General features: G+C 38.6%; 1 protein-coding gene across 5 annotated transcripts in view; it reads left to right on the forward strand.

Moving 5' to 3' along the window:
• Window positions 1–25,963, forward strand: part of LOC112649895 (phospholipid-transporting ATPase FetA-like) — a 123,538-nt gene that overhangs the window by 50,247 nt on the left and 47,328 nt on the right. For 3 of the 5 annotated variants that reach the window (XM_025432442.3, XM_025432445.3, XM_025432443.3), the window contains 9 exons: window positions 656–714; window positions 5,476–5,589; window positions 6,435–6,533; window positions 9,636–9,697; window positions 14,359–14,431; window positions 14,775–14,845; window positions 15,928–16,010; window positions 16,740–16,898; window positions 19,398–19,486. In XM_025432442.3, coding sequence (XP_025288227.1) covers window positions 656–714; window positions 5,476–5,589; window positions 6,435–6,533; window positions 9,636–9,697; window positions 14,359–14,431; window positions 14,775–14,845; window positions 15,928–16,010; window positions 16,740–16,898; window positions 19,398–19,486 — 809 coding nt within the window. The remainder of the gene's footprint in view (window positions 1–655; window positions 715–5,475; window positions 5,590–6,434; window positions 6,534–9,635; window positions 9,698–14,358; window positions 14,432–14,774; window positions 14,846–15,927; window positions 16,011–16,739; window positions 16,899–19,397; window positions 19,487–25,963) is intronic. The other 2 variants (XM_025432444.3, XM_025432446.3) reach the window with 2 other exon arrangements.

The raw sequence follows: 25,963 nt of genomic DNA on the forward strand, positions 1-25,963 counted from the left end.
AACATTATCATTAGTCACTAGAGAACATGAAAATCAGGACCACAATGAGATACTACTTCATGTCCACTCAGATGGTTAAAATAAAACACATAGGTGTTATGAACTGTTACAAATAGTGAGCCCATAATTGTGTTTTGAAAAACCTTAAAATATATTTTAATATATTTTAAAATATATTCTATCAATAGATCTTTTTGTTCTGAATGAACAAAGCGTTTTGATGTGATGGTTTTGTCATGTGTTATAGTTATCAGGCTCACTCCTACAAAACCGCAGGTCCCTTGAAATCAGGGGCTGTGTCTTACTCATCTTTTTATCCCCCCATAGCATCAAACACCCTGGCCTCTATGCAATAAATGCCTAATAATGATATATTGATTTAAATTTCATTAAGCAAGACTTAGGAAAAGCTGCCTTGGAAAGAATCTCAGATACCTTAAAATAAGGTGCTGGAATTGACTAATTGAAGAGGTCTTGGGTTTCTATGTTTAGCAGTAACATTGGTACAGCCATCCTGTTGTCTGTGGAAACATAATCTAGATTACTAGAGACATTCATGGTACAAAACCTGTCAACAGCTTCTTGTCCTGCAGCCAGCATCCCAGGTTGATCTATAGAGGGTTATCCCTCTCATTATTTCTCTCTTCTTTTTCAGAACAAGGGAGATATCTGCAAGCCAACAGCAGAGAACTCAACATTGTGTTTGGATATCCTGTGAGTATCAGGCCTCTAGTTACTTCGGAAGGAGGCTGATATTCTCCTCTAATATTCCCTTCTGTGACTGGGACAAGAATTCATCGTATATGTAGATCCTACAACATAGATTCTACTTTTTTCAAGCTGGTATAGTGAGGGATCAGAAACCAAAATTGATTCTAGTGACCTAGGCTCATGAGAGAATATATTCAGATTTGGAGTTTCATATATAACTTCTAGAAAAGAGATACTGTGACTTTTTCTTGAACAAATGAAATAATAATTCAACAATATTTTTCTACTTCAACATCTATGGCAATACATACAGATCTAACAGTGGCATAGTTTTCCACTATTTTCAACATACCTTAGTTTATTTTACCAGTATCCTATTGATGAACATTTTAAATGTTTCCATTCAGGGGCACTTGGGTGGCTTGGTCAGTTAAGTGTCCAACTTTTGGTTTTGGCTCAGGTCATGATCTTCAGGTTGTGAGATTGATCCTCACATCAGGGCGGAGTCTGCTTGAGATTTTCTCTCTCCTTCTTCCTCTGCCCCTCCCTTGGCTCACGCACACACTCTTTCTCTCTAAAACAAATAAATCTTAATAAAATAAAATGCTTCCCTTCATATCTAGGCACCCCCTCAAAAAAATAATAATCTTCTTTTTTTTTTCTATGATAAATGTTTCTGAATGAACTCCACTATACATATATTTTGGCATATTTGTGTGAATATATCCTTTTTTTTAAAGATAAGTTTATGTTAGAGAAAGAATGTAAGAGTGGGAAGAGGGGGTGGGGTGAGGGAGGGGAAACAGACTCCCTGCTGAGGTCCATCTCAGGACCCCAAGATATTTTGTTATCTGTCTTTCCTTAATTTCAAGTCAGTTCAATAATCTCTCCATGTTAATTAACCTTTTGTATTTCTTCTTATGGAAACTATCTCTTTGTCCATTTTCTATTGGGCATTTTCAGATTGTTTATTTTTCACTTTTTTATTAATAACTCAAGAAAGACAGATATTTAAAATTCATACTCCAGCACCCATCCTTGGCCTTATCTGCTCTCTGTAGGGAATTACTTTTGTTACTTTCTTGTATAGTCACCAGTGTTTCTTTGTGCAGATAAATCCACTTTCCTACACTATTCTGAACCTTAACAATATCTCCTGAAGATATTTTCATAATAGATGTTTTTCCTTCTTTTCTTTCTTTACCTGCACAGTATTTCCTATGTAGAATATAGCATAGTTTATGTAACCAGTTTCTTAAAATTGACTTTTGGGTTGTTTCCAGTTGTTTACAGTTGCAAGCAATGTTTTTATATGCATTATTTTGTGCATGTGCAGCTCTATCTATCTATAGCTATAGGTATATAAATACATACATAACTATACATATTTGTAGTCTCTGTAAGACATTAGTTTATGATTTCTGAGTTAGGTTCTGGATAATAACAGTGTTCAGGGTATGGCCATGGGAACAGATTTTCTCCCCCCTCCTTTTTCAAAAGATTTTATTTATTTATTTAGCAGAGAGAGCTCACGTATAAGTAGAATGGCAAGCAGAGGGAGAGGGAGAAGCAGACAAAAGGAGAGGAAGAAGCAGACAGAGGGAGAGGGAAAAGCAGAGTGAGTGGGAGAAGCAGGCAGAGGGAGAAGGAGAACTAGAGGGAGAGAGAGAAGCAGGCAGAGACAGAGGGAGAAGCAGACAGAGGGAGAGGGAGAAGCAGGTTCCCCACAGAGCAGAGAGCCTTGATGCAGGGCTCAGTCTCAGGACTCTGCAGGGATGATGACCTGAGCCGAAGGCCACCCAGGTACCCCTTCTTTCCCCCTTTCTATTTTCTAGACATGTGTGAGAGGCACTATAGTGCAATAAAACTAGGTTTTGACAATCAGACAGACCTGAATTTGAGCACAACTCTACTCCTTACTAAACTTGCATCTTTAGGCATGTTTTATTTAACTTCTCTATCCTTTGAGTTTCCTCATTTATGAAAAGAGCCTAACTCAGCTTACATGGTGGTTGTAGGAGTTAGATATAGTTGTGAATAATGTTCTCTCTCTTTCTCCAGGAAACCATTGACCCTTGAAGAAAGGGTACAAGTTTGTTCATCTCTGTATCCATAGTTTGTATCACAATATTTGGCACATAAATGACATTTGATAAATATATGCTGAATAGGGGATCCCTGGGTGGCGCATTGGTCCAGGGCGCGATCCTGGAGACCTGGGATCGAATCCCACATCGGGCTCCCGGTGCATGGAGCCTGCTTCTCCTTCTGCCTATGTCTCTGCCTCTCTCTCTCTCTCTCTCTCTCTCTCTGTGTGACTATCATAAATAAATAAAAATTTAAAATATATATATATATATATGCTGAATAAATAAGCAGATCTGACCTTTTCTTATGTATTTAACAACCATTTAATTTCCATGGCCCATTGCTAATTTTCCTCCTATTTCTCTACTTTTTTCCATTCCTACTTCTTTTCCTCTTCCCAACCCCTAACTTCTGATTCCCATTACAACTTTGACCTTATGTTCTTCTCTATTCCCCCATTTAGCCAATGGTCAGGTTTTACTATCTAAATAAATAAACAAACAGCCCAAACCAAAATCCACCACCTCTATCATGCTTACATTTTATAGCTCTGCCAAAAAATAAACTAAACACTGAAGAAATTCATACTTAAGCAGAATGTTCTACATTCTTTGGATATTGTTTCTGGTTTGACATTAAAGAATAGAGCAGAACACTCTGGTTGCCAAGTTAGTAAAGAAGTACTGATATTTCTATCTTGAGATAAAATCAGCAAGGCTTTTTTACCTTTGTTTGCTAAACAAATGCTACCAAGTGAGTAGAAATCTGAAATATGATAATTAGTTATGAAATCAAATGGAAAATCAGTAGTGAAGGCCAGGTGCTTCAGTCAGGCAAAAGATCAAAAATGGTCTTTGGTTCCAAGTATCAGAACCATCTGGGCTTAGAAGCTGACAAATTCAGAGTATCTCATGATCAAAGAAAACTATTTCTATGTTAGGATAACATTTTGTCAGGGTTAGAAGGGCCGATAGAGATCATTTAGTTAGAACTTCATTCAAGACAGACCTATGTGCTTCTCTGAGAGAAACCTTATTTAATTTTATTTCCAGCCTCTACTAAGATAGCCCAGAATAGGGCTGTGAGCAGAGCAAGCCTTGAGAAATCTATAGTGTTTGATTATTAACTAGAAAATCATAGAGAAGACACCAAGGAAATCTTAGTTGTAGCTTGGATCTCTAAATTCCTAATAAGCTCTATGACCAGCTTCTCTTCCTTAGGGAAATAGACAGGTAAGTCTTGACTAAAAAGCCTATCTAGCTAGCCCTCTTAGGCAAGTTTTAGCCTTAAGACTGAATGGTTTTGGTTCTCCAGGAGAAGGTCTCTGATGCTTTCCCAAGGCAATCCAGCAAGATTCTTAATACTTGAGCAGTATCTAAACTTTAGGACTGCATGTGGGGTTTTCCTGTTTTGGCCTTATAGATGGAGGAGGTAGGGGAGAAGCCCTGTCCTTAGGAAATTGTTTGGTCTTATTCTTTTGCTTTTCTTGAGCTCTTATATTTAAGCTCTGATGTCTTAAGTCAAATTATTGAAGACTCAAGGATAGAAAGTAAAATGACCCTGTCAACATCTTGAGATTAGGATTGAGGAGGTAGCAAGTTCCCATTTTCACTCAACAAAATCATAGCTCAGATGTAAACCAAAACTATTCAGACCTTCTCAGGACAATTAAAAGGCAAGTGACTTCACAGTGATGACAGGGACCAGTGTAGGAACCCCCAGTGGCCTAAAGTTGAAAGAGTAATTTGTTTTTGGCATCTGACATCCTTCAGTATTGAAAACAGTATGAAAAGGCAGACCAAACTGAATTTGCCAGGCTTAGAAAAACTTCTTAGCTCTGGAAAAGAGCTAGTAAAAATGACAGACTTGCCTACTATTTAGGACTGAGAAGGACTAGTGGGTGAGAGGTAAGATAATACTGAAAGATCTCTGATTCTATGATAAGAAGGCATTTGGATAGCTATACAAGTGAACTTGAACCCAGGACAGCACAGTCCTGACTCTGCAATTGACTATGTGGTCTTTGGCAAATAACCTCAGTGCCTCAGTTTCTTTATCCTTAAAAAGCAATCATATAGTCTTCTCTTTATAGGGTTATTGTGAGGAATAAATAAACTGCTACATATAAAATGTTTTAGAACAATGCTTTGTGGGCAGCCCAGGTGGCTCAGTGGTTTGGCACCACCTTCGGCCCTGGGCGTGATCCTGGAGACCCGGGATAGAGTCCCATGTTGGGCTCCCTGCATGGAGCCTGCTTCTCCCTCTGCCTGTGTCTCTGCCTCTGTCTCTCTCTGTGTGTCTCTCACAAATAAATAAAATCTTAAAAAAAAAAAAAACAATGCTTTGCATGTAGTATTCAATAAATGTAAGTTTTTATTGTTGATTTTATTATCATTATTATTAATAGTATCAATAAACAAAGAACTCTGTGCCTCAAAAAAATCCCATATTTATCAGCCTTGCCTTCTTTGCATTCTCTAGGTCTCCAAGAAAAGTCCGGGACAAACACTTCTTCCCACCCTCCCCTTCACCCCATGGTGGAAGAACTGTGGCTTTTCCCTATTTCAAGGAGTGGGTCTTGGAGCTTTTTGTTAAGAGTGGGAGATGGGGTCTTTTTTTCTTCTAATTGTGCTTGGGTTTGTTGTTGTTTGTTTTTTGTTTTTTTTTCACTCACAGAACAATACCATCAAGACCTCAAGATATAATGTCTTTAACTTTTTGCCTCTGAACCTATTCGAACAATTCCAGAGACTTGCAAATGCATATTTCCTCATTTTGCTATTCCTACAGGTATTAACTTTTGGGATCTTTTCCACAGAGCATTTTATCAATACCTCTGGGATCTGATTGTGTAATCAGTTCTTCTCCTCCCTAAACTAAGAAATGTCTCTTTAGGTAACAGGCAAGTGGATGGACTGGAGTGTCATGACAGTCCAATAGAATAGGTCAGGATTAGGCAGGATGAAACAATCTCTATAAGAGGAAGGACAAAAGGTCACTGAATCCCAGTGAAGTGGAGCTCCCTCATCATGTCTCCATGTCCACTCTTCAGGTTGACTACAGGAGGTCACAGACTCTTCACCCCAACCACAACTACAACTCCATTTCTCATTCATTGTCCCAGCCTCCCTGAGAGAAAGTTAACATGCAGGAATTCTGAGAAAGGGAATGGTTTAGAACATAAAAGTACCAGCACAGGGCAAGGAAGCAGGGCAGGGTAAGCCCAATTTAGTGAGGGAAAGATTGTCTCATTTTCCCTTATGCTAAGGGATGAGGGAGGGGATGTTCTTTTCCGAAGTGCACTCTTACCCTACCTTTCACCAGAACATTTATTATCAGAGGAGAAATAAATAGCCCTTTGCTGTCAAGACAAAAGTAGTGGAGTTTAAGACGGATAGGTGGCAACTTATCATCTCCTATTCTTTCGTCTTTTCTTAGAGAGGTTTACCTATATTTACTTCTCTATTATATATTTACTTATATTGCTTATGTTTCCAAAACAATGGAAAGCAACTAGGATAGTTGAATTTATTAGGAACCTGTGGCGGTGAAAGAGGTGGGGGGTGTGATGCTGGGAGGAAATATATTGTCCTTTAAACTTTCTGACCAGAGTTTCTTCTTTTTCCCTCTCACAGTTGATTCCCCAGATCTCCTCCTTGGCATGGTACACAACTGTGATACCCCTGCTGGTGGTGCTGTCCATAACAGCAGTGAAGGATGCCATCGATGACATGGTGAAATGGCTTCCTTGACTTCTAGTCCTTCACTCTACCTAGTTTGGGGCGGGGGGGCGGGCGGGGAGTGCAAAAAAACTTCTCAAAACTACCTAGTGTAAGGAAGAAGCACTGAATGGAAAGAGATGTTTCCTTTCCTTGCTTTCTTATCCATCCCAGAAGAAAATGTAATTCCCTGAGCCTCAAGATTTGTAGTCTATGCATGGCCAGAAAGGGGCAGTGTGAGGCCTTTCTCTGTCTTCCAGAAAGGGGCAGTGTGAGGCCTTTCTCTGTCTTCCATTGCCACTATTTATTCCCTTTCCCAGGCTTCCTTCCAGCTCCTTTTTTTTTTTTTTTTTTAATTGGAGTTCAATTTGCCAACATATAGCATAACACCCAGTGCTCATCCCACCAAGTGCCCCCCTCAGTGCCCATCACCCAGTCACCCCAACCCCCTGCCCACTTCCCCTTCCACTACCCCTTGTTCATTTCCCAGAGTTAGGTGTCTCTCATGTTTTGTTACCCTCACTGATATTTTCACTCATTTTCTCTCCTTTCCCTTTATTCCCTTTCACTAATTTTTATATTCCCCAAATGAATGAGACCAATAATGCTTGTCCTTTTCCAATTGACTTATTTCACTCAGCACAATACCCTCCAGTTCCATCCACGTCAAAGCAAATAGTGGGTATTTGTCATTTCTAATGGCTGAGTAATATTCCATCGTATACATAGACCACATCTTCTTTATCCATTCATCTTTTGATGGACACCGAGGCTCCTTCCACAGTTGGGCTATTGTGGACATTGCTGCTATAAACATTGGGGTGCAGGTGTCCCGGTGTTTCACTGCATCTGTATCTTTGGGATAAATCCCCAGCAGGTTCCAGGTCCTTTTTAATAACCCACCTTTTCCTTCACTTGGCTTTCTCCGAGTTTGCTCTCATCTTTCTTCCTCCATTCCCCCTTCTCCCATTTTTATATTCATCTTCTCTTCCTGTCCCCTCTTCCCTCTTTGTCCTGTTCTTAGTTTTCTTCTTCCCTTTCCACATCCCCTTCTCCTCTCTAACTCTCCCTATTTCCAACTTTCACTTCCATCAGATATGTACAGTAGGAACCCCTTGGGTTTAGAACACCTTAGGTCATAAACAGAGGCCAACTCCTTTCCTGGCTTTGGAGGGAGAAACTGGCTCCCAGTGAGTGCTGCTTGGCATCCCCTTTGCTCCTTATAGAAGGCCAGGTGAGGCCCCAGGACCATGCCTACTAGTGGGATTTGGGAAGTCAGACCTATTGACCTGCCTCCAGCTTCCCTAAGAGTGTCCTCTCATTTTGTTAGGATAGATTTTTATTTTTTTAATTTTTTTTCTTCTAGAACATTTACTTTTATTGTTTCCCTCTTTTTTATTTTTTATTTTTTTTCCTCTTTTTCTTAATAATAAATTTATTTTTTATTGGAGTTCAATTTGCCAACATACGGAATAACACCCAGTGCTCATCCCATCAAGTGCCCCCCCTCAGTGCCCGTCACCCATTCACCCCCACCCCCCGCCCTCCTCCCCTTCCACCACCCCTAGTTCGTTTCCCAGAGTTAGGAGTCTTTATGTTCTGTCTCCCTTTCTGATATTTCCTACCCATTTCTTCTCCCTTCCCTTCTATTCCCTTTCACTATTATTTATATTCCCCAAATGAATGAGACCATATAATGTTGTCCTTCTCCGATTGACTTATTTCACTCAGCAAAATACCCTCCAGTTCCATCCACGTCGAAGCAAATGGTGGGTATTTGTCGTTTCTAATGGCTGAGTAATATCCCATTGTATACATAGACCACATCTTCTTTATCCATTCATCTTTCTTTTTTTTTTTTTTTAATTTTTATTTATTTATGATAGTCACAGAGAGAGAGAGAGAGGCAGAGACACAGGCAGAGGGAGAAGCAGGCTCTATGCACCGGGAGCCCGATGTGGGATTCGATCCCGGGTCTCCAGGATCGCGCCCTGGGCCAAAGGCAGGCGCCAAACCGCTGCGCCACCCAGGGATCCCTCCATTCATCTTTCGATGGACACCGAGGCTCCTTCCACAGTTTGGCTATTGTGGACATTGCTGCTAGAAACATCGGGGTGCAGGTGTCCTGGCGTTTCATTGCATCTGTATCTTTGGGGTAAATCCCCAACAGTGCAATTGCTGGGTCGTAGAAGACCAGCTAGACGGACAAGTTCCAGGGAAAGTCAAGGAACTTCCGTGTTTTGTTTTGTTTTGTTTTTCTTTTAGGATAGATTTTTAGATCAAAGTTTACAAGCTTGATATTCCTCTAGCTTTTTAACTCTGCAACTCTTTTAAATTCAGAATTAGCCATGTAGTGGTTGAAATTTTAGTCCCAACTCAGATGTGCAAAAATGTTAACTTTATTTTTCTATAACTAAACTCAATCTATCTCACAACTACTACCCTACCCTCCCAAACTTTTTTAATGAGAGCTTAAAGCTAAATTTGCCAATTCAGAATAACCCAGTTACTCCTGAGTTAGAACTCCATTTCTTTAGATACACATGCTGACAAATTCAAGATTCTTTCTGCCCTCTTCCTAGTCCTGCCTTTTTCCCAGGGAGTAATCTCAACTGGAAGTAGAAGATTTATGTGAGCATCAGGACATGCCTTGTATTTGTCCCCCTTTTATTTGGTCTTTGAATAGAAGACCTCTGTTGCTCTTTCCTTAGTGCATCTACTGTAGAAGCTTCTGTATGTTGACTATGATGGGCATATGCTTGAGAATTCTTAACTTTCCCTGCTCCTACCAAGGTGTGTGAGACTCTAGTCCTGTCTATCATTTTTTTTATTCTCTCCTCTGTGGTGTTGACTAAGTTGTTTGTTCTCCTTCCCCCAGGCTCTGGCTTTTGAAATTCAGAGCCAAGATTTTGTCTCTTCTTTCTGGGTTCTTTCTCTGAACTCTTTTCCCAGCTTCTCTGAGACAACCAACCTCTTACCCTGGTTTTAGTGATAGAAAGGCTTGGAAGCTAAAGGAAAATTATAAATAAAGAGAACTACATTGAGTAGTATTTATTAACCTTTTACATGCTATTTGCTCTTTGCCAATTTCTTTAACATTTTTTTGTGTAATTTTAGAAAAGGCATCAAAATGACAATCAAGTCAACAACCGTTCTGTTATGGTGGTGATGAATGGCAGGTAAGTCATAGGGAAACCAGTTTAGATAGGACCAGCTCTGGAAGAAGGTTGTCCTTGCTAAAGCTTGATGGGGTTGGGTGCTTTGGAAAGGTAATTCAGGAAAGTGAAAAGAACTTAAGTTTGAACATAAGAATTTGTTTCTAGGTCTAGTATACCCTGATTTTGCCATGTGACCTCAGACCTCTCTGATCCTCATATTTCTTATCTATAAAATGAAGATAATATTCTTTACCTTAGAGGATGTTGTAAAGGTTAAAATGAAATAATAGATATTAAGACAATTAACAATTTATGACATACAAGTGATTATTATTAGTGTAGTGTTCAGCATGGAGATATCTGTCTTTAGAACATCATCTAATTCTGGCACGGCTTCTATGGCCATTCTACTGTATAACTTTTGATCAGGTTATTTTTTGTTGTTAACAATCTAAAGAAAGTATTGGTTAAAAACTAATAATAAAAATAAAATAAAATAAAATAAAGTATTGGTGTTGACCCCATTGCTGTGGAGCTTGGTCATGCTGTCTCAAGTGTTTTCAATGGATAAGTATTTGATGGTGTCCTACAAAATTTGAGCAATTTACCTTTGGCAGGAATGCGGGAGGCAGACATAATTCCTATATAAAACAAAATAATGGAGACTATCATAAGAGATACAAAAAGTTATAGGAATTAATAAAAATGAGCAACCATGGCTGATTAAAGGAATCAAGACTTTCTGGAGGAGGTAATATCTGTACTAGGCCTTAAGGGATGGGGAAGAATTCAACAAATAGAGATTAAAAAACAGGAAAAATGACCAGTGTATACAGTAGCATGATTGCAAATAAGTACAGACCTGAAGGAATTCAAAATTGAAGTCCAGTCTTTGTTCACAGTGGCCTTACAGAACATCCAAGTGCTATAGTTTTAATCATATTTAATTCTTTTATGTGAGGTTCTTGGGCACCTAATCCTGTTATTTGTTGTGGCTGCTGATTCTTACTTGTAGTGGATTATTTCCTCAAGTGTTTTTTGGTCTGTTTAAGCCTCTCATAAGATACCACAAAAAAAGTCAGTTGTGATTAAAAAGAAAATTTAAAGGAAGAAAGGAAAGAAAAAGAAAAGACAAAACTGAGTGTATTAGAAATTTGCAAGGGTAGGGAGTCACTGACCAAATGGATTTAGGTGAATGAACTCCCCAAGTAGTTTGAGCACTTGGGTTTTGAAAAAACTTGGAAAAGCATTTGTCATAGAGTGGTTTTAGGGTGGGAGATCAGAAGTAGGGCCCTGGTTAGACTTTATAAGCCAGTGTTCAATTTAATACTCAATGAGGCTGTTGTTGAAATAGTCCATATTCAGTAGCTTTCTTTTTCTAGTACACGTGGTTTTGAGTAGAGCTGCTATTGAAAAGGTTTGTCTGTTTTGCAAGTTCAAATTTCTGTCATTTCATTTCTCAATAATTTTGGTTATAAGTGCATCATTAGGGACGCCTGGGTGGCTTAACCAGCGAGCATCTGCTTTCAGCTCAGGGCGTGATCCCAGGGTCCTGGGATTGAGTCCCACATCGGGCTCGCAGGGAGCCTGCTTCTCCCTCTCCCTATGTCTCTGCCTCTCGCCCTGTGTCTCTCATGAATGAATAAATAAAATCTTAAAACGCACACACACACACAAGTATATCATTAGCGGAACTTTCTTTATGAGAATTCTAAATGCCCTGAGTAGGGAGCACCTGAGTGGCTCAGTCAGTTAAGTGTCTGCCTTCTTTCAGGTCATGATCTGGGGTCCTGGGTGGAACCCTGCATTGCATCACATTGGGCTCCCTGCTCAGCAGAAAGTCTGCTTTTCCTTCTCCTTCTCTTTCATCCCCTGCTTGTGCTTTCTTTCTCTCTCTCTCAAATAAAAAAATCTTTTTAAAAAGTACCGAGTTGAGGTTGTATCCCTTTTGAGGGGTTTGTGTTTACTTCCGCCAGGTAACTCAAGGATATCACCTAATGAGACCTAATTTTGAAGAGTTATAAATTTGAATCCCATACCTCACAAGGTTATAAATTCTTGGAGGAGAGTTCTCTACTCTCTAACCCTCAGCCCTCCAGAGTAAGATAGACAAACTTTCTTGCCAGTGGGTTGATTTGTTTTAGATCACCCTTTCCCTAATGGTGTTGCCCTTTCAGAGTCCTGGCTTTATGAGGGGTTCTTAGTTGCATCTCACTACCTCTCAAGATCCTAAGGCTTCATATCCTGTCCCTCAGTGTGCTAAAATAAAACTCAAGTCACTAATTTAGATTGGTAATTCCTTCCTTCACTCAGAGCAAGAACAACTTTAGAACATGCTGACTGTTCTGGATTTCAGACTTTTTTTTCTCCTCCTGGCTCCTTACTGTATGGTAAGCGTAGCCATGCCTTTGAAAGAATGTTTGCCTTAGTATATCTAGCATTTCTAAGTGTTTGTAGTAGGAAAAATACCAGTGTTACAGAATTCTAGGAAGTACCATTCACATTAAAACAATATACTGTGAACAGTTTCCTCTGGAGTCAAAGGACTGCCTTCTCTAGCTCTCTGATCGTATTTTCTAAACCAAAAGTTAGAATGCAATGTGTGGAAATTAAAAATATGCTTATGGCACAACAGGATTGAATATTTTAAGTTGGAAGGAAACATCTTCTCCTCTCTTAAATCTAAGACACATGATTGTTATAATGTCTAGAAACAGATTAGTAATAGTTTGACACTTATGCAATAAAATATAAGCTTTTAAATCTTCAGGAGAAGCCAGGATGTAGCCCTTCTTACTACATTTTACTGATGAAAATCATGACAGACAGAATGCCAGAGAACTAGCAAAAGTGAACATGGAATCAAAACAAAGCAAAAACAGATATTCAGATGTTTTTCTTCAAGTCTTGTAGCTACTCCCTTTCAGTACTATAAAGCAGATTTGAAAATTAGTGACAAAAATTAGTAAACATATCGGATTTTATCTGCAGAGAGATGACACTTGAATCCAAGGGAAGGAGATACAAGGATATATAAATAGTGGTTTTACAAGAAAGACTTTTGTATTATAAAATGCAAGAAGGGGCACCTGGGTGATGCAGTTGTTTGGGCCTCTGACTCTTGGTTTCTACTCCGGTCATGTACTCAGGGTTGTGAAAGTGCTTAAGACTCTCTCGTGCTTTCCCTCTGCCCCTCTCCCCCATAATAAATAAATATATCTTTAAAAACATAATAATGTGCAGAGAAAATTGGATTGAATAAGACATGAAGAAATATAGTTCAGGAATTGGAAGAAAATTATCTAAAATAAAGTGAATTTAAATAAAAGAAAAAAAATTTTTTTTTTTTATAAAAGAAATTTGGCCCTTGTTAAAGAAGTTATCTTCCCAGAAAAGATTTTCTGGGAAAACTGATGCCTTTTTTGTGTCTGGTAAAGTAGTGATGTGTGTCATGCCTGCAGATAACAAGGCATCATTCAAATGCGAAACAAGTGATGGTGTCCAGGTATGCCTTCTCTATGTCAGCATTTTGGGTGCTTGACATAATAGAATTGTTGCAGAGAAGTAGCTCGTATTTCCAATATGCTCGTGGCACTGCTTAGTCCTTTATCAGGAAGGAAAGCTTCATGGCCTGTGCAATTGGGGAAATTGAGGTACAAAAAAGAGAAAGGAAGAGAGCCAGTATTATTGTGGAATCTACTCCTATTGCCAGCTGCCATTTGTGGGAAGTGAGGATTTGAGGAGGCAAAAGTAATCCAATTTTAAGGTCACATGATAGAATGAGCCCTGGCCATTATATGCAACTTGATGAATCTCTAAACTCTACCCTGAAACTAGTAATAAACTACATGTTAACTACTTGAAATTTTTTTAAAAAGTAATCCAATTTTTGTATAAGTAAATAAAAGTGGTTACAACCATATTATAGAATACAATCTATCAAAAAAGAATGAGCTGCATTTTCTATAAGTCCTCTGCAAGATATGTTATTACATTAAAAATGGAAAGTACAGCAAATTATGTATCTAGTATATAACTTTGAAATGTATGTCTTGTATTATTTGGATATTATTTGGATTGATATTTTCTAGACAGAAATAAAAAAAAAAAAATAGGGCAGCCCAGATGGCTCAGCGGTTTAGCGCTACCTTCAGTTCCAGTGATCCTGGAGACTCAGGATTGAGTCCCATGTCCCAGCTCCCTGCATGGAGCCTGCTTCTCCCTCTGCCTGTGTCTCTGCCTCTCTCTCTCTCTCACTCTGTGTGTCCCATGAATAAATAAATAAAATCTTAAAAAAAAAAAAAGAAAAAAATTACAGTTGTTACTTGAGAAGAAAAACTAAAATATGGGGAGAGAGTTTTTCCTTTTCATACTTCTTTATTATTTGAAATATTTTTTACCATATGCATATATTACTTTTAGTTAAAGAATAATTATGTGCACATATGACTACATATGCTTTTATAGAGTTTTAGAAAACCCTTGTAACCTGAAGTCAAGAGAAATGGCCCCCATTCTTGATTATAGCAAGGATGTCTCACAAACCAGTTTGAGTTTCCTATAAGCCTTGATTTCATCTCAGCTTATTTTCTTTTTATTTTAATTAATTAATTAATTAGATTGTCAAAGCAGGGCTATGGGGAAATTCTCAAAGCAGGTATTCAAGGCTCATTTTCTTACAGGATAAAGGAGGACAAATGGATGAATATTCAAGTGGGAGATATAATAAAACTAAAAAATAATCAGTCTGTCACGGTGAGTACCTCTTTGGACTGTGGCTTTTTTCTTTTTTTGCTTGAGTGAGTACAAAGGAACTATTTTAGCACTTCTGCTGCCACTGCTTTTGGTGACCTCTGTCTGCATTACTTCACATGTGGAGAGCACATGTGGTAAGCTTGTTTTTGCCAGCGTCTTACCACAGCTACAGATAAAATATGACTAGTGTGTAGTAGCAGCAGCAGGCCCTAGACGAAATAAACCAAATATCTATAAGGTTTTAGGATGAACATCTGTTCCTGAGGTAGTTGCTTCTGTCACACTGTAATGTTAAAACTCTCCTTCCTGCTTTCCTCATCTTCTCTGGCTTTTCTGACTACAGGCTGATGTACTGTTACTCTCTAGCAGTGAGCCATACGGTCTGACATACATAGAAACAGCAGAACTGGATGGGTAAGTGTTTCTTCCTGATAATCATTTAAGACCATTGATCCAGCTTAACTTCTCACTGAGAGGGAGAGCATGATGCAGAGAATAAATTTTATTCCCAGATGGAAGTGCCAAAGATGCTAGAAATATTCAGATAAGAAAAAATAGGAAGCCAGACCCTTGGGATCTCAAGTCTAAGGCTGAGCACTTAACATTCCATGATCAAACATCCACTGGGTAAAGAATCTGGACATATAAACTCCATTTTCTCCGTCTCTAAAATGGAGACACTCTGGCTGTATTCACTAATGTTGAGTGACAGGAAAGAGGTTAATAGAATGTAAAATTTCAGAATAGAGTTCTGAAGTTTCCAGTGGGGGTTAAAGGCATGGGGATGATGAGTATGGAGGTAATTATTTACTGATGAAATACCACGTTCTATAAAGGATTTAAGGTAGAAATTCATTAACATGCAAAAGCTAAGGTCTTAGGAGAATAGAAGCCATCTTCAGAGAGCTTGTCCTCTGGGGTTTTCTATCAATTGCATTCTTACAACTATTCCTCTTGGTTACCTGCAAGCTTTTTGAAATGTGGCTTCCATTTTTGTTTCTGTCTCTGAATTCCTATATCCGCAAATGGTTAACTGGAATTCCTTCATGGGTCTTATAAATATTTATGAAGTGAGGAGTATTTTTACTTGGAAATGTGTACAAGGTTCTTATTCTAAGAGCTGCTCCTTATTCTTGAAGGGAGCAGTGCCACCTTCAGGTTGTTTTGTGGTGTCTCTTCAACCTCTAGATAGAGCACCTAAACAGCAAGATTTCATGGATCAGTTAAAGCAGTGGTGGTGTGTTTCAGGGAATGAGAGCAGAGAGAGGGGAGCAAGTGGGCTAACACTTGGCTTCCTTGTAGAGCTGTCTGTCTCAGTACTGTCTTTGAGAGAGAACAGAGTGGAGGTGACTCTTAAAGCTCAAACCTGTAGTCCAAGCTCTATAGGCAGTATCTATATTCTTAAAATCCCAAGATGAAATGGGAGAAGCTGGCCCTGTGCTGTTGTAATTATGCATGTTTCCTATGCTCTGATGACTGTGTTCCCTTTGCTCTAGCGAAACCAACCTGAAAGTGAAGCAGGCCATCTCAGTTACCAGCAACTTGGAAGATAACCTGGGGCTGCTCTCTGCCTTTGATGGTAAGTCAGAAAATAAGTTTGTCCACTCACATGTTTATCAGTAGAGGACTGGTTAAATATAGTACATCCATACAGTGAATCCTTCATAACTTATTAAGAATAATATGCAAGTTGATATTTATTTACATGGAAAAATATTCACAACATATTAATAAGTGAAAAAAAATGGATTACAGCCAACTATGCATAGTGTCTATAAACTGAGCTTAGTTTTGGAAACATACATGTTTACAAATCCATGTATAGAAAAACTTGAAGGATGTACTTCAAAAGATTAATAGCATATATCTCTAGGCAATTTTACTTTCTCCTCTTAGTATTGTATATGTATTTACAAGGGACATATTTTACTTCAGTGATTAGGAAAAAGCCAAATTATTTCCATTTTGAAAAAAAAATACTAGATTTGCTTTAAGTTAAGTAGTTTTTAAAATTTCTTTAGATTCAGAGCTCATATGATCTGACAGTACTGATAGGTGATAAGTTATCATGTGGGTTTTTCTCTCTCTGGATGACCCATATCACATACAGAATTACTCTTCTTTGATGCCCAGAAACCTTTGCCTTTCTAAAGGGAGCTGGTGAGAAATGGGCAGCAACTGAGAGAAGATAGGAAAAAGATGTGTATGTATTTTGAAAGAAGATTTTTTCTTCTTTTCTGTTAAGCCTCCTATTAGGAAAGGCCTAAGATTACAGAAGCAGAATTCTCACTCCTTCATTTTTCTTTAGGAAAAGTGAAATGTGAGTCTCCCAATAACAAGTTGGACAAATTCACAGGAATACTGACTTATAAGGGAAAAAACTACCTCCTGAACCATGACAAGCTGCTACTCCGAGGCTGTGTCATCAGGAATACAGATTGGTGCTATGGCTTGGTGATTTATACTGGTGAGTCTCCTTTCAGTCACAGTCAGACCCCCAACATGCTAGATTCCATTCATGATCAATTTGTGGGTACTCAGTTTCCAGGATGTAGATATGCGAGATAGACACACACCACCACCACCACCACCACCACCACCACCACACATACATACACACTATGGCTTTGAAACAGATAGAAAGGGAAGGAAGTAAGTAGATGGATAGATGAATGGATGGAAGGTTTAAGAAAAACCTTTCTTCTGAGAAAAAAGAAAAAAAAGACATTTCCCCCAAGCAATGAGCTGCTAACATTATCAGCTCTGCCTTTGTTAAAGGCAGTCTTTGTGTTCAAAGAGCACAGGGCACTTATGAGTCTTTCCAGTCATATCTGGACACAAAAGAAGGTATACATATAGAAAGAGTACACATGGAGTTAACATGTGAAAGGGGAACATATGAGAGGAGAGTGTATATATATGTGGATTACTTCGAGCAGAGAATACACATAGAATGCTCTTGGTGAGAATGCTCACTATGGAGAAGAATATAAAATAAAATGTGAGGGATTCATGCCACAGAAAAGGCACATGTGAATCATTAGCAGTGGCCCCTCTTGAGAAGTCATTTAGAGCCATAGTCCCTTATGCTTAGTGAGGGATTTGGGGGAGGGGATTATGTGTTTGGGAAAATGGAGGAAGCCTCTGTGCCACCTTGTGCCCTTGGTGATAATGGGCATTGATGACATAACTGTAGGAAGAAGATGGGGAACACTGAAGAAAGCATCAGGGAAGATTTACCACAGTGACTACTATCCAACTCTGAGCTCCCTTTCTAGAGAATTCATTCCTGGACATGGGAGTCCTAGCTGCTTTACTTCTGTGGAGATTAATGGGATCAAACCCCTAAAAAGAAGCTTTAGAGTCCAAGGAGGCCTCGGTGGAATTTTTTCATTGGTTCTTGAGCTATAGTGACAACTTCTAGTCCCAAACTCAAAAGATTTGAAGTACATTTATTTTCTTCACTGTACTTTGGCAGCTACCCCTACACATTGCCATTCAAAAAAAGCTCATTTTTCAACAAAAGATTTTTCTCCCTAAGCAATGGCAGTGAGGTTGCCAACAAGCACAAACTTAGTTAAGGTTTCTCTCTGACTCTTGGTTTACACGGTAGTGAGAAATCTTTGGGGACTTTGGGAAACTCAGCAGAAGAGAACTGACACCACTTAAGAGCATCTTGAGTATTCAGTGCAGAATTTAGTTGCTTTTCCTGCTCATGATACCCACATTCTACCATGAGCTCCACATTCTTCTTGAAACATGAGGTAGGTCATTCTTTCTAAGGATCCCTGGAAGATTCTGTCCCTTGTAGCTTCCTGGCTTTGAGCCAAACTTCTCATGACTTCAGGCCTTCACAAAATACCTTAGAAGGAATGAATAGTGTAGCTGTGCCCTCCATTCTCAGGGTTTGCCCACATTGTCAGGGAAGTTCCAATTCGCTCCTGTGTAAACATTAATGAAATTCCTTCATTAGAGTATATGTAAGAGTAACATTCCCAAGGAAATTGCTACTTACACTTTCTTCTAAACTTCTTACATTTTTTTAAAAGATTATTTATTTATTTATTGATAGAGACACACGCCAAGCAGGGCGGGCAGAGACACAGGCAGATGGAGAAGCAGGCACAATGCAGAGAGCCTGACGTGGGACTAGATCCAGGGCCTCCAGGATCACGCCCTAGGCTGCAAGGCGGCGCTAAACCGCTGCGCCACCAGGGCTGCCCACTTCTTACATTTTCTCTACAGCCATATCTCTGTTCAGTAATATCAACTCTAGTCCCATTGTCCACTAAGAACTCTTTACTTCTAAAAAAAAAAAAAATAAAAGAACTCTTTACTTCTACTTACCATTTGTCCTAATATGAAGAAATACAGCCTCTGTCTCGCAGCCCCAGAAAAGTCCCAGCTTCCACCTCAGAAGAAGCCACTGCCATTGCCTTTTCTGTTCTTCCTTTCCCAATTAGAAACTTGAAATGGATCCTGTCTCAGCAAAGAGTTTCCTCAAAAGAAGGTAGAGATTGCTTTATCAAAAAATCTCTTTTCTAAACTAAATAAACTGGATGATGATGAGAAAGAAACTTGTGGCTTCTACTGTTGAATTACTATATTGTATACCTGAAACTAATATGACACTATTTAAACTAACTGGAATTAAAATTAAAATTAAAAAAAAGAAGAAGCTTGTGGGCTCCTCTTCTGACTTAACTCATCTATGAAAGACTAGACTCTCTAAGGTGCTGCAAAAAGATGGGTCAGCATTGATGCACTTTGCGTAAATAGTTGGAATTATCCTTAGAAACAAAATTTTTATCTTTTGAGTTATTGGCACCAACTATGAGCCTTTCTCCAGGGCTTTATCCCCTGGCAAGAGGTTTCATTAGATGATCATAAAGGTATAATTCAATCAATGTTCAATCATCTGAGTATATTCAGTGATTCTAAGGGCTGACCTCTGTGTTTCACTTAGGACCAGACACCAAATTAATGCAGAACTGTGGAAAGTCCACCTTTAAACGGACACACATGGACCATCTCTTGAATGTCCTTGTGCTCTGGGTAAGTTAAAGTCATTTTTCTGCTTCTTTATAAATAGACATTCTGGGATCCCTGGGTGGCGCAGCGGTTTGGCGCCTGCCTTTGGCCCAGGGCCCGATCCAGGAGACCCTGGATCGATTCCCATGTCGGGCTCCTGGTGCATGGAGCCTGCTTCTCCCTCTGCCTGTGTCTCTGCCTCTCTCTCTCTCTCTCTCTGTGTGACTATCATAAATAAATAAAAATTAAAAAAAAATAAATAAATAGACATTCTTCTCTTCCTTCCATGGCAGTAGCTGACATTTCCGACTTAGACTTTAGTTGTTTGAAAAACTCAGGCAGTTTTGGTACCCTATTTACTAATGCCAGAAGCAGAAAAGAACAGACCCAATTGACAAGGAATCTCTAATTTACACCTCTGTTGTACAGGACAGTCAAAATTTGTTTAAGATCTCATGCTCTGATTAGTGCTGCTGGAATGGATCAAGGACCCTGCCTAAGAAACTGACACATTTTTATTTCCTCATAGCCTGTTTTACCCATGAGCCCTTTAATAAAACTTTATTTGGACTAGTATAACACCTTAACTTAATTAAGCTGGGTGATTTTCAAACTGTTTTCTTAGAGAAGTAAGTCTAAGGTCGGCTGTAGGAAAAATAGAGAGGATCAAGTGAGTTCTGTTCTGGCTCCCCTCATTCTGATGTTCTTACTTCCAGAAGAGCAACTTCACATTTGTCTGTACTATAAGATTTCAGTTGGAAAATAGATCTTCCGCTGCTAAGAAATGAAATTTGAAAAGCACTCAATAGACAGTAATAACTTTGATAAGAGTTTTTTTTTTTTTAATTTTTTATTGGTGTTCAATTTACTAACATACAGAATAACCCCCAGTGCCCGTCACCCATTCACTCCCACCCCCCGCCCTCCTCCCCTTCCACCACCCCTGGTTCGTTTCCCAGAGTTAGCAGTCTTTACGTTCTGTCTCCCTTTCTGATATTTCCCACACATTTCTTCTCCCTTCCCTTATATTCCCTTTCACTATTATTTATATTCCCCAAATGAATGAGAACATATAATGTTTGTCCTTCTCCGACTGACTTACTTCACTCAGCTTGATAAGAGTTTAAAATGAAGACTTATTTCCATGCTGTCCTATACAGGTTATCTTTATTCTTGTTAGATATAGACTTGTTTGCATAACTGAGCAGTTTCAGGGCTTCCTATACTTAACTCAATGATTTTTCATTTTTATTTTTACTCTATTGCTTAGACTCTGAAATTTTCAAAAATGCCTTTACTTTCTGTATATCTCTCATTAATATCTGAATTAGAAACTGCCTCTCCTCTATTATTTATTATGGGAAATATCACAGTTCTTTCCTAAATCCTTTGGATTTAGTAAATGGGGTTTTAGAAAAATAGGAAAGTTTATTCAGCTTTGAGACCAGAAGCTAGTATCCACTTTTTCTCTTTCTACTACTGTCTGCATAGCTTTCAGCAATTGAAACTAAGTGACATTTTCTGGTTTCTTAATGAGGAAGACAATCATATTTGAGGATTCAGGAAGGTGACATAGGTAAATATGCCTCTGAGAGTATTTGAAACATGTATCATTAAGCACTAAGTTAGGTCATTTAGGGTTGGCTTGTTTTCAAAATGGGATGTCTCCCATATGCCTAGGAAGGTGCACGTACTTATTTACCTATCTGAAGGTCAGTGACAATACTTGACATCTGTTAGGGTGATATTAACTTTTTAGAATATTCATCATTCACTTACTGGAGCCTCACTGCATCCATGACAATAAACAAGAAGTATTTTCCTCATTTGCAAATAAGCAAATTAAGACACAGTAAAGATAAATATCATAAATAATGGCAGAGACAGATCTAAGACTCATCAACTCATATTTATTGAGAATCTATTATGTGCCTAGTATGTGCCAGATGTGAGAATCTTAAAGATTTACAAGATCTGGGTGTAGCCCTCTATATAAAAGGGCATTATTTTGTGCCATATGCTTTACATATATAATTTTATTTAATTATCACATCTATCCATCTAGGCATCACTTTTCAGAATCAATGCTCTTTCTGCTATACTTGCTGTCTCTCTGCAGGGACAAAATTAAAACACATGACAAGTCCTGTTTATTTATTTTTATTTTTTTTAATAAATTAATTTTTTATTGGTGTTCAATTTACCAACATACAGAATAACACCCAGTCAAGTGCCCCCCTCAGTGCCCGTCACCCATTCATCCCCACACCCCTCTCCTCCCCTTCCACCACCCCTAGTTCATTTCCCAGAGTTAGGAGTCTTTATGTTCTGTCTCCTTTTCTGATATTTCCCACACATTTCTTCTCCCTTCCTTTATATTCCCTTTCACTACTATTTATATTCCCCAAATGAATGAGAACATACACTGTTTGTCCTTCTCCGATTGACTTACTTCACTCAGCATAATACCCTCCAGTTCCATCCACGTTGAAGCAAATGGTGGGTATTTGTCGTTTCTAATGGCTGAGTAATAGTCCATTGTATACATAAACCACATCTTCTTTATCCATTCATCTTTCGATGGACACCGAGGCTCCTTCCACAGTTTGGCAATTGTGGACATTGCTGCTAGAAACATCGGGGTGCAGGTGTCCCGGCGTTTCATTGCATCTGAATCTTTGGGGTAAATCCCCAACAGTGCAATTGCTGGGTCGTAGGGCAGGTCTATTTTTAACTCTTTGAGGAACCTCCACACAGTTTTCCAGAGTGGCTGCACCAGTTCACATTCCCACCAACAGTGTAAGAGGGTTCCCTTTTCTCCACATCCTCTCCAACATTTGTGGTTTCCTGCCTTGTTAATTTTCCCCATTCTCACTGGTGTGAGGTGGTATCTCATTGTGGTTTTGATTTGTATTTCCCTGATGGCAAGTGATGCAGAGCATTTTCTCATGTGCATGTTGGCCATGTCTATGTCTTCCTCTGTGAGATTTCTCTTCATGTCTTTTGCCCATTTCATGATTGGATTGTTTGTTTCTTTGGTGTTGAGTTTAAGAAGTTATTTATAGATCTTGGAAACTAGCCCTTTATCTGATATGTCATTTGCAAATATCTTCTCCCATTCTGTAGGTTGTCTTTTAGTTTTGGTAGCGTGGCAGGATACAAAATCAATGCCCAGAAATCAATGGCATTTCTATACACTAACAATGAGGCTGAAGAAAGAGAAATTAAGGAGTCAGTCCCATTTACAATTGCACCCAAAAGCATAAGATACCTAGGAATAAACCTAACCAAAGAGGTAAAGGATCTATACCCTAAAAACTATAGAACACTTCTGAAAGAAATTGAGGAAGACACAAAGAGATGGAAAAATATTCCATGCTCATGGATTAGCAGAATTAATATTGTGAAAATGTCAATGTTACCCAGGGCAATTTACACGTTTAATGCAATCCCTATCAGAATACCATGGACTTTCTTCAGAGAGTTAGAACAAATTATTTTAAGATTTGTGTGGAATCAGAAAAGACCCCGAATAGCCAGGGGAATTTTAAAAAAGAAAACCATATCTGGAGGCATCACAATGCCAGATTTCAGGTTTACTACAAAGCTGTGGTCATCAAGACAGTGTGGTACTGGCACAAAAACAGACACATAGATCAATGGAACAGAATAGAGAACCCAGAAGTGGACCCTCAACTTTATGGTCAACTAATATTCGATAAAGGAGGAAAGACTAAAAGACTATCCATTGGAAGAAAGTCTCTTCAATAAATGGTGCTCGGAAAATTGGACATCCACATGCAGAAGAATGAAACTAGACCACTCTCTTTCACCATACACAAAGATAAACTCAAAATGGATGAAAGATCTAAATGTGAGACAAGATTCCATCAAAATCCTAGAGGAGAACACAGGCAACACCCTTTTTGAACTTGGCCACAGTAACTTCTTGCAAGATACATCCACGAAGGCAAAAGAAACAAAAGCAAAAATGAACTATTGGGACTTCATCAAGATAAGAAGCTTTTCCACAGCAAAGGATACAGTCAACAAAACTAAAAGACAAGTCCTGTTTAAAAGGCAGATTGGCCACATATGAAGAAATTATAAGACTAAAAAGAAAATCCCACAAGCCTCCATATCCATATACCAGGATCAAAAGTCAGAATAGCCGAGTGTGCAAGAAAATTATTTGCAACCTATAATTCTAAATGTAGTGAAACTATCAATAAATTCAAGTATAAAGAAATATCCATATGTGTAAAGATTCAAAAAAATTTATTCATCATGTCTCCTCTTTTAGGAAGCTCCTAGTGTGTATACTCAGGCAAAACAAGAAAGTAAAGTAAGAAAGAAGATAAGGAAGCCAGGAAACATGGGAGCAAGTGAAAGGAAGTCCTAGGATGATAGCTGAATAGCAGGCCTGGAGAACTCCAATGCCGATTAGAGCAGGAACATACTGGTACCTGCAGTGGAGGTCTCCAGAGAGAGAATATAGTTCTCTGCTCAGGTTCTCACAAGATAGAGGCAACAGAGAGTCAGTGCAAATGCTGGGGCAGCAAAGCTGGCAGAGTAGCTGTTATAAATTCCTATATTTGCATGGCCATTCATGTTATCAATCTTTCATTCGGAAAATATGAAATAGTGCTTGCTTCGGCAGCACATATACAGAAAATATGAAATATTATCTGGGGTACCTGTGTTCACTTTGGGGCATCCAGTTTAAGAAGAACATAAGTAAAATCTTAAAAAAAAAGAAGAAGAAGAAGAAGTACATTGAGAAGTTTAATGAAATGACTGTAGAGAAGTACAAATAGGAAATAAATACCTAATAGTCCTGCCAGAGGATGAACTATCAGCAGACTCTGAGACATCTCAGAGAACAAGGCCTTCTAATGTGGGTATCATCACTTCAGAGTAAAACCCACTTTATTTTCAATTTAAGGGGCAGAGCACCTGGGTGGTTCAGTTGGTTGAGCACCCTGGTGGTTCAATTTAAGGGGCAGAGCATCTGGGTGGTTCATCCAACTGGTGATTTTGGCTAAGGTCATAATCTCATGGATTGTGGGATCATCAGGCTCCGTGCTCAGCGGGAATCTGCTTTGGACTGTCCCTCTCCCTCTATCCCCCCTCCACACATGTGCATGTACACATACGCATGTTCACTCTCTCTCAAATAAATAAATAATATCATTAATTAATTTATGGGGCTCACATGTGCTTGCATGCTCCTTGCGCACTTGAGGGTGAGACCCGTCAAATGACACATGCTGCCTACCTATACAAAATTCGTGCTTACTTGTTCCCATTCAGGAGAGTGGCCTATTGGGGAAACAAAATTAACCAAAGGAAACTAAGCCAACCTATAATAATTAAGCTACTCTTTTACTCCCATCTTTAAGTGGACCAGAGGGAAGTCAGGAACACAAACGAGGAGGATGAAGATGAACAAATAGAATAACTGACCCAGGAAAAGATACAATTCAGGGAAGAGAAAAGAAGAGAACTTCCAAAAATTCTTATCACTATTCTTAGAAGACACAATTGCATAAATAAAATAAGAATAGGGTTGCTAAAAAAAGGAAAGGAAAAAAGCAATCTAAAGACAAAAAAAGAATTTGGGGAAGTAAAATTAGCTGAAATTTAAGTCAATAAAAGAACTAGAAAAAAGAGTCAAAGAACTCTCTAATAAAAAGATAAAATATATGAGGTAAATACTTCTTTTTAATATAAAACCAAACAAAGAGCCCCCAACATAATCTACCAGAGAAAACGGAGGGGATGACATTGTCAAAGAGAAACAGAAGTATATTTCCTAGAATTGAAGAAAGTGTAACGTGTCCAACAAGAATTCATGATTTTTTAGAGCTCCAAGGGTATTCAAAAGTCCCTCAAAATTTTCACGGGGTTAAGAATAAAGATATCAACCCAAAAATTGAACAATAGATTGACATTAGACTTCTTACCCATGCCACTGGATCCTAGGAATTAGTAAGGTCATCCCTTCAGAGTTCTTAGTGAAAGTTATTTGACTTAGAAATCTATACCTAGGAAAACTACAAATCAAGTGAGAAAGCAAACTTGTTCCTACCTTTAAACCTTTACCCTTGCTGACAGTGCCTGCCCCACATCTTTACATGGCTTATTTCTTATTTGTCATTCGATGCCACCTTTTCAGAGAAGCTACTTTTCTATCTAAAGTAACCACCCTTACCAATACCTTCTTTATTCTATTAACCTATTTTATTTTCATCACAGCACTTAGCACTAGTTAATTTTTTTTTAATTTCTTACCTCTTGGCCACCTATCTCCACAGGATTGTAAATTCTTTGAGAGTAAAGACATTGTCTTTTTTTTTTAACCACTTTATCTTCAGCCCCTAGAACTATCCCCAACATATAACAGAGCTTTATTATTATTTGTTGGGGGAAAAAAATGAATGAAAATATGAGCTACCAAATTATAAGCCTCTAAGGTAGAAATTAGATCATAGCCATCTC

This window comes from Canis lupus, chromosome 11 (assembly GCF_003254725.2).
Source record: "Canis lupus dingo isolate Sandy chromosome 11, ASM325472v2, whole genome shotgun sequence".
In the NCBI taxonomy this organism is placed as follows: Eukaryota; Metazoa; Chordata; class Mammalia; order Carnivora; family Canidae; genus Canis; species Canis lupus.